The sequence below is a fragment of the Apodemus sylvaticus genome, chromosome 18 (genome assembly GCF_947179515.1).
Source record: "Apodemus sylvaticus chromosome 18, mApoSyl1.1, whole genome shotgun sequence".
In the NCBI taxonomy this organism is placed as follows: domain Eukaryota; kingdom Metazoa; phylum Chordata; class Mammalia; order Rodentia; family Muridae; genus Apodemus; species Apodemus sylvaticus.
This window is the reverse complement of record NC_067489.1, coordinates 18531155-18544803: the sequence shown is the minus strand read 5'-3', so window position 1 is coordinate 18544803 and position 13649 is coordinate 18531155. Positions and strand designations below refer to the sequence as shown.

Genomic DNA, 13649 nt, shown 5'->3' with positions numbered 1-13649 from the left:
ATAAATCAGGAAATGAGAATGGAGTTTTGGAAGACAGTATGCATCCTTGTGAGTAATATTTTATGACTCATATAGATGTACCAGTTAGAAGCCAAGGCTCTACATATATTGAAGTACAGAGGAGCTGGAAAGGTCCTAATAAAAGCCAGGATGAGCTAACCCTTTAGCAAAACATGACCATCACCATTTACTTAGCCAAATAAAGTTAGTTTTTCTCACAAGTGTTTAGGGGTTGAATTTAGGAGCCTGAGTCTAGAGGTTTCAAGTTTCCAGTTTCAGAATGGTCTATGTGAAGGCTGACCTTTTTGAATGTACAAAAACTTCATAAGGTAGATGCAGAATAACCCTACCTACCTCAAGTGTGGCACTAGAATCTACTTGTTCTTTAGTAAATATCCTTATTGTAATCATATACATATTATGATGCAACAATTCAATGCAGCCTTTAACCCAGCCACTCATAGGACAAAATCCCAGGTTTCTGTTTCAGCCCATTATCTCATATTATACTGAAAATGAACAAATAATGGATTGAAGATGTCAATGTGAAAACTCAGACTAGAAACAAGGAAACAAATATAGTACAAAAATCTCTGTAACCCTGCTTGGTAAGGACTTTTTATGGATATGACCCAAGAAGGATACACATTTATAACAAAAATAAGCAAATGAGAATAAATCAAACTTTGAAAAAAAGCTTTTTCACAAGAAAGGGGACAAGAGAATAAGAAGAATGTCATGAACTAGTCAAAATGTAAACACATCACATATCTAATTACTGTGCAACATCCAAATTATAGTAGGAAATAAGACAATAAAGAGAGATACAGACCCCTTCTGCCCGATCATTTCTGCTGGGGTAGACTCCTAGCTGATATGCTCCCATGAAGAAACCATATAGTGACCCATCCTTGAGGAAGCGCTGCACTTAGAGCAGTTGAGGATCCACTGCACCTAGAGCAATTGACACCAAATCCTGAGCCATCCCAGAAGATGTTCTGCACTCATAGCAGTTGAGCAATTGACACCATAGCCTGACTGAGCAACTGATCACCATCTAGTCTGCTCCCCTGAAGACACCACAGCTTGAAGGTATCCCAGGAGCTCCTTGTATACAGGGCAAATGGGCAACAGACACCAGTCTGAAGACCTCCCAGGGGCTCTGTGGCATGCAGGGCAACTGACCCGACAGACTGAAAACGTTCTGGAAGTTTTTCTGCACACAGGGAAACAGAAACCATAGACTGTAGGGCCCCTGGAGAACATTTTCTCACAGGACAACAGCTTGCCTGCTCCTCTGAAGACCCAACAGTTTAAAGGCCCCCCAGGAGATCTATTGCAGCCAGGGCAACAGAACAGCAGCTTCTCTGCACCTGTGAAGAGACCCCTGTTGAAATGCCCCACATGTGGTCTGCTACAGCCAGGGCTGCAGGCCTACCAGGAGACCGGAATCAACCCAGGGACAAAAGAAGCAGACTCCAGACAGAGTCACCAAGACCAGTAAACCCCAGGGATAACCAGATGGTGAGAAGCAAGTGCAAAGCCATAAGCAACAGCAGTCAATATACACGGACATTATCAGAACCCAGTTCTCCCACCACAGCAAAGCCCGAATAAACCAATGCACCTGAAAATCAGGAAGCTAACCTAAAATACTATCTCATGAAGAAAATAAAGTTCTTTAAGGAGGATATAAATAACTCACTAAAATAAATACAGGAAAGCTCATGTAAACAGGTAGAAGCCCTTAAAGTGGAAACAAATAAATCCCTTAGAGAAATACAGGCAAATATAATCAAAAAGGTGAAGAAATTGAATAAAGCAGTCCAAGACCTAAATTTGGAATTAGAGACAATGAAGACAAATGGAGGCAAACCTGGAAATAGAAAACCTAGGAATTACAAATGTAAGAATCACCAACAGAATATAAGAGATACAAGAGAGACTTTCAGGTGTAGGAGATACCCTAAAAGAGATTGACAAAACTGTCAAAGAAAATTCAAAACTCATAACACAAAGCATCCAGTAAATTCAGGACAAAATGAAAAGACCAAATCTAAGAATAATCAGAATAGAGGAGAATGAAGATTTCCAGCTCAAAAGACCCAAAAATGTCTTCTACAAAATCATAGAAGAAAACTTCCCTGACCTAAAGAAAGAGATGTCCATAAAGGTACAAGAAGGCTATAGAACACCAAATAAATGGGACCAGAAAAAAAATCCTCTCATCACATAGTAATCAAAACACTAAACACACAGAACAAAGAAAGAATATTAAAAGCTGCAAGGGGAAAGGGCCAAGTAACATAAAAAGACCTCTCAGAATTACACCAGACTTCACAATAGAGACTATGAAAGCCAGAAGAGCCTGGTCAGAGGTCAGGCAAACTCTAAGAGTACACAAATGCCAGCCTAGGCTACTATACCCAGCAAAACTCTCAATCAACATAGATGGAGAAAACAAAATATCCCAGGACAGAACCAAATTCAAACAATATCTGTCTACCAATCCAGCCTTACAGAGAATCCTAGAAGGAAAACTCCAACACAAGGAAGGTACCTATGCTAAAGAAAAGACAAGATATTAAGCATCTCACAACAAAGCCAAAAGGAGAGAACCACAAGCACACAAAGCCAACTACAAAAACAAGCATATCAGAAACTAACAGTCATCTCTCTTTAATATCTCTCAATATTAATGGACTCAACTCACCTATAAAAAGTTACAAGCTAACAAACTAGATACACAAACAAGATTCAGCATTTTGCTGCATACAAGAAACACACCTCAATAGCAAAGACAAACACTATCTCAGATTAAAAGGATGGGAAAAAGGTCTTCCAAGCAAATGGTCCCAGGAAAGAAGCAGGACTTGCCATCCTAATTTCCAATAAAATAGACTTTCAACCAAAAGTTATCGAGCATGATGAGAAAGGACACTTCATATTCATCAAAAGAAAAATCCACCAGGAGGAAGTATCAATTCTGAATATCATTGCCCCAAAAGCAAGGGCACAGACATTCATAACAGCAAGGGCACAGACATTCATAACTGAGACATTACTAAAGCTCAAAGCACACATTGAACTTCACACAATAATAGTGGGAGATTTCAACACTCCATTCTCACCAATGGACAGGTAATTGAAACAGAAACTAAATAGAAACAGTGAAACTAACAGAAGTTATGAACAAAATACATTTAACAGTTATCTACAAAATATTTCACCCCAAAACAAGAGAATTTGCCTTCTTCTCAGTACCTCATAGAACCTTCTCCAAAATTAACCATATAATTAGACATAAAACAAGCCTCAACTAATACAAGAAGATTGGGAAAATTCCCTGCACTCTGTTGGATCACCAGTGATTAAAGCTAGACTTCAATAACAACACAAAGCACACATACTCCCTGGAAACTGAACAACTCTCCACTCAATGATACCTTGGTCAGGGAAGAAATAAAATAAATAAATAAATAAAAAACTTTATAAAATTCAATGAAAATAAAGGCACAACATACACAAACATATGGGACACAATGAAAGCAGTGTTAAAAGGAAATTTTATACCACTAAGTGCTTTCATAAAGAAACTGGAGAAGTCCCATACAAGCAGCCTAACAGTACACCTGAAAGCTCTAGAACAGAAAGAAGCAAATACACCCAAGAGGAGTAGACAGTAGGGCTGTCAAACTCAGGCCTGAAATTGACCAGTTAGAAACAAAGAGAATGAGACATGAAATAAGCAATATCAAGAGCTGGTTCTTTGAGAAAATCAACAGGATAGAAAAACCCTTAGTCAATCTAACTGAAGGGCATAGAGACATTATCGAAATGAACAAAATCGGAAATGAAACAGGAGACAAAAACAACAAAAACTGAGGATATTCAAAAAATCATCAGAACCAACTGCAATAGGCTATACTTTACAAAACTAGAAAAGCTAGATGAAATTGATAACTTTATAGACAGATACCACATCCCAAGTTTAATCAAGATCTAGCCAACTATATAAACAGTCCCACAACTCCTAGAGAAATAAAAAAAAAAAAATAGAAATAGTCACCAAAAACCTCCCAATCAAAAAAAGCCCAGGGCCAGATAGCTTTAGCACAGAATTCTACCAGACCTTCAAAGAAGAGCTAATACCAATACTCCTCAAACTATTCCACAAAATATAAATAGAAGGAGGGAACACTAACTAATTCATTCTATGAAGCTACAATTACTCTGATACCTAAATCACACAAAGAACCAACAAAGAAAGAGAACTTCATACCAACCTTGCTTATGATTGATGCAAAAATACTCAGTAAAATTCTTGTAAACCAAATCCAATAACATATCAAAACCACCACTCACAAAGATCAAATAAGCTTCATCCCAGGGGATACAGAGATGGTTCAATTTACAAAAATCCATCAAGGTAATACACTATATAAACAAACTCATTGGGGGAAAACCACATGATCACTTCATAAAATGCTAAAAAAAAAAAAAGCCTCTGAAAATACAACACCCCTTCATGTTAAAAGTACTGGAAAGATCACGAATTCATGGCAAATACCTAAACATAATAGAAGCAATATATAGCAAACTAAATGCCAACATTAAATTAAATAGAAAGAAACTAGAAACAACCCCAATAAAATCAGGGACAAGAAAAGGCTGCCCACTCAAAGTGACTGGATATAAAATCAACTCTCTCCCTATGTATTCAGTATAGTACTTGAAATTCTTGCGAGAGCATTTAGGCAACAAAAGGTTATCAAGGAAATATAAATTGGAAAGGAATAAGTCAAAGACTCACTATTTGTAGATACTATACATAAGCAACCCCAAAATTTCCACCAGAGAACTATTTATAGCTGATAAACAACTTCAGGAATGTGGCAGGATATAAAAGAAACTCAAACAAATTAGTAGCTTTACTTTATACAAATAAAAAACAGGCTGTGAAGAAATTAGGGAAGCAACAACCTTTCACAATAGCCACAAATAGTATAAATTATCTTGGTGTAACTCTTACTGAGCAAATAAAAGAACTATATGATAAGAACTTCAAGTCTCTGAAGAAATCAAAGAAGACTTCAGAAGATGGAAACGTCTCCTATGCTCATGGTTTGGTAGAATTAACATAGCAAAAATGGCCATCTTACCAAAACCAAACTATAGATTCAATGAAATTCCCATCAAAATCCCAACACAAGTCTTCACAGACATGGAAAGAGCAGGTCTCAACATCATATGGAAAAAATCCAGAATAGCCAAAAAATTCTCAACAATGAAAAAATCTTCTAGGGGAATCACCATCCCTGACCTCAAGCTGTACTACAAAGCAATAGTGATAAATAGCACACAGTATTGGTACAGAGACAGGTTGATCAATGGAATAGAACCAAAGAACCAGAAATAAACCTACACACCTATGGACACTTGATCTTTTACAAAAAAGTCAAAAAACATGCAGTTGAAGAAAGGGAGCATCTTCGATAAATGGTGCTGGTCTACCTAGTATTCTGCATGTAGATGAATGAAAATATTTATTATTTTGTGTACATCTCAAGTCCAAGTTGGTCAAGGTAAATCAAGGACTTCACCATAAAACAAGATACACTGAATCTAATAGAAAAGAAGGTAGGAAAGAGCCTCAAACTCAATGGCCCAGGGGGAAACTTTCTAAGCAGAACACCAATGACCTAGGCTCTAATATCAACAATAGATAAATAGGACCATATGAAACTGAAAAGCTTCTCTAAGGTAAAAGACACAGTCAACAGCACAAATAGGCCACCTACAGATTGGGGAAAAAATATCTTCACTAACTCTATATCTGATAGAGGGCTAATATCCAAAATATATAAGAAGTCAAAAAGTTAACCTCCAAAAAACCCAAATAACCCAATTAAGAAATGGGATTCAGAGCTAAACAGAAAATTCACAACAGAAGAATCTTGAATGGTTCAGAAGCACTTAAAAAATGTTCAACGTTCTTAGTCATCAGGGAAATGTAAATCAAAACTACCCTGAAACCAATACCTTTTACCAATCATAATGGCTACAATTAAAAAAACTCAAGTAACAGCACTTGCTGGTGAGTTTCTGTGGAAAGAGGAATACTCCTCCACTGCGGATGGGATTACAAACTGGTACAACCACTCTGGAAATCAATATGATAGTTTCTCAGAAAACTGAAGAATTCTACCTGAAGACCCAGCTATACCACTCCTGGGAATATACCCAAAATATGCTCTACCATACCACAAGGACACAAGTTCCTCTCTGTTCATGGCAGCCTTTTTTGTGATAACCAGAAGCTCAAAACAACCTAAATGCTCTTCAACTGAAGAATGGATACAGAAAATGTGGTTCATTTACACAGAGGAATACTATTCCGCTATGAAAAATTTGGACATTATGAATTTTGCAGGCAAATAGATGAAACTAGAAAATATCAACTTGAGTGAGGTAAACTAGACCCAAAAGTATATGTACTCGCTGATAAGTGGATAGTAGCCAAAAAGTACAGACTATGAAGAATACAACCCACAGACCTTAAGAAGTTTAACAAGCAGAAAGGGCCAAGTGAGGATGACTCAATCCCAAATGCAAGGGGAAACAAAACATTATGGGAGGTAGAGTGGGGAAGGGACTTGAGTGGGAGAGGGGAGGGAAGGGAAAAATGGGGAACAGGATAAGTTGTGCAGGGGAGGACAGGAAAGAAGTCCAGAGGGGCAGGAAATAAATGGAAACATGCAGTCTCTGGGCGGAGAAGATAGGGAAACCCTCCTGAAAGTCCCAGAGAATTGAGAGGTGAGAGACTCTCAAGACTCAAAGGCATTGACCTTATCCAAAATGCCCAACAGTGGGGAGAGCGAACTTAAAGAATCTACCTCTAATAGATAGATAAGGCCTCAAGCAGAAGGAAAGGGTTACCAAGCCATAGTCAAAATTTCTGACTCAGAATTGTTCCTATCTAAAAACTGCAGGGACAAAAATGGAGAACACACTGAAGAAAGGCAGTCCAGTGACTGGAACAACTTGGAATCCATCTTATAGGGAAGCACCAAGGCTCGGTTACTGATGCTATGAAGTGCATCCTCACTTGTGACTCACTTACAGACCAGAGCCTAGTATGACTGTCCTTGAGACACCCTACCAGCAGCTGACTGAGACAGGCTTCCCATAATGCCAAACCTCAGCTGTCCGATTCCTACACACCATCAAGACCATCTTTCAGTATAAGGTCATTATCTGGAACACAACTTCTTTGTGCTCTCCTAAAACACTTCGCAGAAATTTTCACCACCGTGGCCCTTGTCTCTTCTGGATCACTGCTAATTTCTTAGCTCCCACTGACCAGCATGAATTATTCAAGCAGCCCCTCTTTTTCACTCAAAGCCAGAGCCATGTGGCTAGAGAGTTGTGCTACTTGCTAAGGCTGGAACATGGCCCATTGTTTTATTACATCTTCATTCTTTCTGTGTTCAAAATTTGTCTTCACTGCACAAGTTTGGCTGCCCTAGAACTTGCTCTGTAGACTGACTTTGAACTCAGAAATATGTATGCCTCTGTCTCCTGAGTGCTGGCTTTAAAGGCTCCTCATTTGAACCAAAGTTTTTCTCTAATTCCTTTACACAAGATCTTTGTAAGCATGTCCAGTGTGCCTCAGTATTTGGATCACAAGTGTGATCTTTCCAGATATAGTCAAGGTGACAACCAAGAATAACCATCAAAATACAACCTTGTCAATTTGACACAAATGTATATCTCCAAAATGAAAACAATAATCAGGTCATAATAATGTCCAACATGATGTTCCTATTTCTGGTTCAAAAATGTAAATAATTAGCTTCAGTGGGAGGAATCTTACCCAAAGGCTATCACTCCCTTAATTCCATTTAATACCCTTCAATATGGGATTTAGCTCCATTCCATTTCCTGGAGCCCCATTAAGTACTTGAATCACACATTGTGTATTTATCCTTTCTAAGCTTGTGAGCCTGGAGCAAAATATTCTTCATAAAGGTGAACCACAGGATAGAGGCTAATAACAAGAATCTTTTTTAGATTTCCTTTACCAACAATCTAAATCTCTTCACTTTAGCCTCAGGCAGACTCTTCAGACAAGGGCAAAAAGCAGTCACACTCTTTAATAAATATATATACATATACATATATACATATATCACAAGAACAATCCCCAGGTCACATACCAAAATCCTTCTCCTGTCAAAATCTCTTCAGGCAGTCTTCCAAGTTTGAATTGCCCTCAGCAACACTGTTTTCCATGTTCCTACTAGGATTGAGTTCCATCTTAAAGCATTCAACCGATTTTCTAATCCACAGTTCCAAAGACATATTCCTCCTAACAAAAACATGGTCAAGCCTATCACAGCAATACTTCCATCTTTCCCTGAATTGTCACAGCTACAAGAAGAGAAACACTGCATGTCAGCAATATACTCATCATATAAATGTAAGATCAGGATATTTTTTCCAACACAACAAAACTGTAATTACTTTTCCTACAAACACCCCTCTATGAAATGACTAGTGAATATTCTTTCACCATACTGATATGCTATTTCAAAAGGAAAGTATACTATGATGTACACGGTTACTTGATATTGGGCGGTATGGACCTCTGACTTTTTCTTAGCATCATTATCTCCACTCCATCTTTATTAAAACTTTTCTTAGTAAATAAATAAATAAATAAATAAATAAATAAATAAATAAATAACTTTTCATAGTGAAAAGACATCAAAGAAGTAAAGAGCAAGGATCATTTTACCACTCTGAATATAATCACCAATATAAAACAACAGCAGACTGTTATGAGACCAGTCTGTAAAAAGTTCATCCTACAATGGCAGAATCTAGGAGTAGACTAAGACCAACCAGACCAGAAGATCAGCCTTGGCTTGACTGAGAGATACAGGTTCTACTGCCCTTCCTCCTATGAGAAACACAGGAGGACACAGACATTCTATGAAACACTCTTGCCTCCAGTTGATATTGATTCTAATTGACTTTCCATATTTTACTGCTAATCTGCAGATAGCAGGAGGGAAGAGAGCAGGAAATGATTCCTACGAGAATCAGTCCAAGAGAGAGTAAGAAAGAGTCTTAAGAAAAGTCACATAGTTTCTCACACAACCTAAAGTTAAGAGAAGGGTGATGAAGTATTTTACACTACAAGACATAAAATAGCCAAAACCACAGTGTGGCCATGTTTGAATCCACGGTAAGAAGGTGTCTGATTCTGTTGTCACTGAGGACATTTATACGCAGGTACCAACAGCATTTCAATCTTAGTCATCTGTAATTATGGGTTGCTTTGGACAATATCAACACCTTGACACCTGAACTGGAAAAATAAGTACCCTATATGGGAATCAAAAATAAATATTTTTATATGTAAGTATTTTCATTTTGCAAGTTACCTAAACATCTATAAAAACTGTTTAGTGCTGTTCCCATAGGCTGAAAAACATAGAGAGCTGTGTGTCAGTGAAATCGTAGGGACATTGGCTGACAGAAACGGAGACAGGATCCAGGCTCCTGATTTACACCCTTCTTTTATTTGGCTCTGACCATGATTTAGAATGCTACATTCCTATCAAACTGTTGATGTAAATGGACATTTTTCAAGGTCTGTATTCCTCTAAAAGTTTGTGATATGTCCACCATATTTTTAAATTATGGCATTTAAGTCATAAAAATATGAGTCTGCGGAAGACATTTCCCTCTGCTTTCTATCCATGTCCCGTACTGTAAAACCACCAGGGGACAAACGATGAGTGAAATCCAACCATATGTGTAACTATAATAAGTTTAAATACATAGTTTTAAAAAGTTGTCTGAGTTTCCTATGGAGAATTTATGAGTCCTGCTTAGACAAGTGGCACTTAGCATTTTCAGTAGAAAAGCAAAAGCCCAGGCAACAGAGACAGAATGCCCTCAGGATTTGAGTTTCCTCAGGATACATACTGAAGCTCAGCTATTGGACAGTTACTCTAGATTGCAACTCCTCCTTATGTCTCCTCTCAGAAGTTACTTATTCCTGACTCTCTTAGGCCAGCTCTGGCCTTGTCTTTAATCAGCTCCGTGTGCAGGAATCATGAAGATCTGCTTTCTGCTGCTGATCCTCTCTATGTATTTCTTCCAGATCAACCAAGGTAAGTACCAAGACCTGCTGAACTCCTGACCAGACATGAGTACACTGGCTCAAAGAACTGGTGATAAATGAGTTTTGGGTCTGAGGAGCAATCAGCAGGAGAGAATTCCTAGGGTCAACACCCTGCAGCCAACAGCCATCAGGGACTTCATTCTGTGGCCCAGGTATCAGGGCAATGAGCTTGTCCAGAATGAAGAGCCAGAAATAGAGATTTCTCAAGATCTTCAACCACCGTCTTGTCATGGTCATCTAGGAAATATTCTTTGTAGAAACCATTCTTTCTTATCCCCAGGAAGACAGATCTCACCAAGAAGCCAGATTTCTATCGAGAGTCAGGCACCTGCTCCTTTAGTGCCTTTCACAGGCCCATTTAACACATGACTGCAATACACTTGGATAATGGGGAATATGAACTTGATGTTTTAGATTAGGTAAGTTCAAGACAGATGATGCATGTCTTGAAAGGTCGTTTGTAAGAAGCAGAGACTTAGAATGAAGTACAAGTACTCTCATTTTATATTATTCCTCACAGTGTCCCTGTGAATAAAAGGAAGCCATATGACTATTTCTTGGATAGAAAGTCTACTCTAATCACATAACTTATGTTCAGTAGGTCAAGAGCCCAATCCAAGGGATGAGGGATCAAGTGAACCTTCATCACTGCATAGCAAAATCTTGAACTCCTAATATAACTGAATTACTTCACACAAAGACCATTGCTAATTCTTTCTTCTGATTAGCCCAGTCTAGTAAAGTTAAAAGCCAGAGTTTCATTCTACAGATTAGCAGAAGGAGATGATCAGCCAGAGGTATACTTAAGAAGAATGAGAATCAAAACAAGGGCAGGAGATTCCATCATGGTCCAGGCATTGCTTTTCTGGATTTTCTAATCTGTGAAGACAAGGGACACATTTGTCATCTGTTATATCAGGGAGGTATTGAGTGAACTGAGTTCTCAGTCTCTCCTTGGCTCTAAAATAGACCTATTCTATTAAACCTCTTCTGCTTAGCCATTGCCTTGGTTTAGTTTTCTGATGTGATATGATAGTCTGAAAAAACAACCAATGGAAAAAAGTTTATTTTATCTCCCAGCTTAGTACATGATACACTGTGGCAGGGAAGCCAGGGCAATGGAAACTGAAGTAGGTAGTCACACTGTATCCACCTAATGGATACTGTTGTCTACTTGACACAATCTATAATGGCATGGGAAAAGAGTATCAATTAGGTATTGTCTAGGTTATCTATAGGTGATTGTCTTTGTTGCATTAACTGAAGTAAGAAGACCTGCCCATTAAAAATTGTTACCAACTCCAGGGTTTAGGGCCTGAACTGTAAAAGACTGCAGAAAGGGAACTAAGCAGGGGCATGCAAGTTCTCTATCTATCTATCAATCTATCTATCCATCTATCCATCCATCTATCATCTATCTATTCGTCCATCTATCTACCTATCTTTCTACCTATCTATCATCTATTTATCCATCATCTATCTATCATCTATCTATCATGTATCTATCATCTATCTATCATCTATCTATCTTGCTCATAGTAACTATCTCACTGTCTTACCCTCTCCCTTGCTTGCTGTCTCCCTCTCTTGAACTCTCTCTCTCACTCTGTCTCTCTGACTGTCCTCTCCTATTTCTTTGTCTCTCAAAGTGTATGTAGTCTGTCTGTCTGTCTGTCTGTCCGTCTCTCTCTCTCTCTCTCTCTCTCTCTCTCTCTCTCTTTCTCTCTCTCTCTCTCTGTCTCTCTCTGTCCCTCTTCTCTCTCCTCTGTTCTTTTGATTGTGGTTATGACAACTAATTTCTTCACCTTCCTGCCACCTTGATATTTTTGTACTAATAAATTGTAACATGTAATTATGAACTAAGCCCTTTCTCTCATAAGTTGCTTTTCTCAGGATATTTTTCCATAAAATAAAACAGAAACTTCAATAAGCCATAGTCCAAAATCAGAGAGCAACGAAGGAGTTCATTATTCCTCATTTTCTCCATTTATATGATCCATGATGCGTGCCTGAGAATCGTCCAATGCACAGTTAAAATGGATTATCTCACACTGATTAACACAACCAAGATAATCTCAACAGACATAACGGAGGCCCTTTTTCCAAGTGACTCTTGAGACTCTGTCAAGCCAATAATTTAAAACAATTAAAATTTATCAATATTAAAGAGGAGAAACATATATACCTATATGTATATATACAGATTAATGATGCCATTAAGAAAAACAAACTCAGCAATATGCTTTCAAAACTTGAACTCTATTGCTCATCCTAGTGCAAGTATTTCACCAGGGAACATAGAATACACAAAGCATCCTCTTAGAGTCATGCCAGCATCCACCAGCTCCATAAAAGGAAACAAAATCTGGATATGGTAACCTCTGAAGGGTCTGATTAGGGATGATCATTATAGAGATCAATGTTAGATTTAGAGCATTGCTCTTTCAACAATCATATACAAGAAAAGACAGAACCCCCAAAATGTAGAGAAAAGCTATGATACAGAACTCAAAAAGATGGGTTTAGTGTTAGGAAGTAGATGGGTTAAGCTGTGATGCATCTTTGAGGAAGTTCTGGGATGGGAAAGTCGAGCGCCACTCCCTTTCCTCCCACCACCATAGCATCACAGTCCCACTGAAGAGTTTGTGGTGATGAGAATTTTCTACAGCCAGAGATCATGGTTCTTCCTATAATCCCAACATCTAAGAGGATGAGTCAAAGCCATCCTGAAATACATAATGAATTCCAAGCCAGTGAGGCCTATAGAGTGATACCCTGTCTCAAAATGAATAGAAAAGAAAGTATTCTACAATTGTTTTCTAAAGTAAAAACCACAATCTATGTGGATATTTAGCTGTGGGACTCTCCCTGGTGTGTTAGTTCAAGACATCTCATATTTTATTACATGTCCAGGATACAAGTTATAAAATTATTTCTTTTGTATGTACTTTGTATTGAACTCTTATATGATCATCAGAGTGCTAAATGTGACCACAGTGATAGCCAAGAGACTAAGGTTTTTCTGTTCTTTTCTTTTCTAACAGCTTTTGGCCGTGATAAAAAAGAATGTATCCAAAGAAAAGGTTTCTGTCCCTACTTTGAATGTCCATGGTTGTATAATTTTGTTGGCTCCTGTTATAAAGGAAAAGGCAAGTGTTGTCAAAAATGCTATTAATATACGAGAAGTCACATAAACAATATGGAATCAATGCTTTAAAAAAATAAACACACTGAGGTGTTGCTTCTTTTTTTCTAGATATTTTCTTTATTTATATTTGGAATGTTATCCATTTTCCTTCTTTCCCTTCTGAAAACCCCCTATCCCATTCCCCCTCCCTACGCCCCACACCCCCACTCCCCACACCCCCCATACCCCACACTCCCCCATCCCCCCCCCTCACAAACCCACCCACTCCTGCTTCCCTGTCATGGAAATACCCTGCACTAGGGC

At 38.2% G+C, this 13649-nt stretch overlaps 1 protein-coding gene across 1 annotated transcript; it reads left to right on the top strand.

The window, feature by feature from the left end:
* The first annotated feature begins 10129 nt into the window (after nucleotides 1-10129).
* On the top strand, nucleotides 10130-13373 carry LOC127668377 (beta-defensin 38-like). The gene is made up of 2 exons (XM_052161939.1): nucleotides 10130-10187; nucleotides 13243-13373. The coding sequence occupies exons 1-2, from the start codon at nucleotides 10130-10132 to the stop codon at nucleotides 13371-13373; spliced, it is 189 nt and encodes a 62-aa protein (XP_052017899.1).
* The last annotated feature ends 276 nt before the right edge of the window (nucleotides 13374-13649 follow it).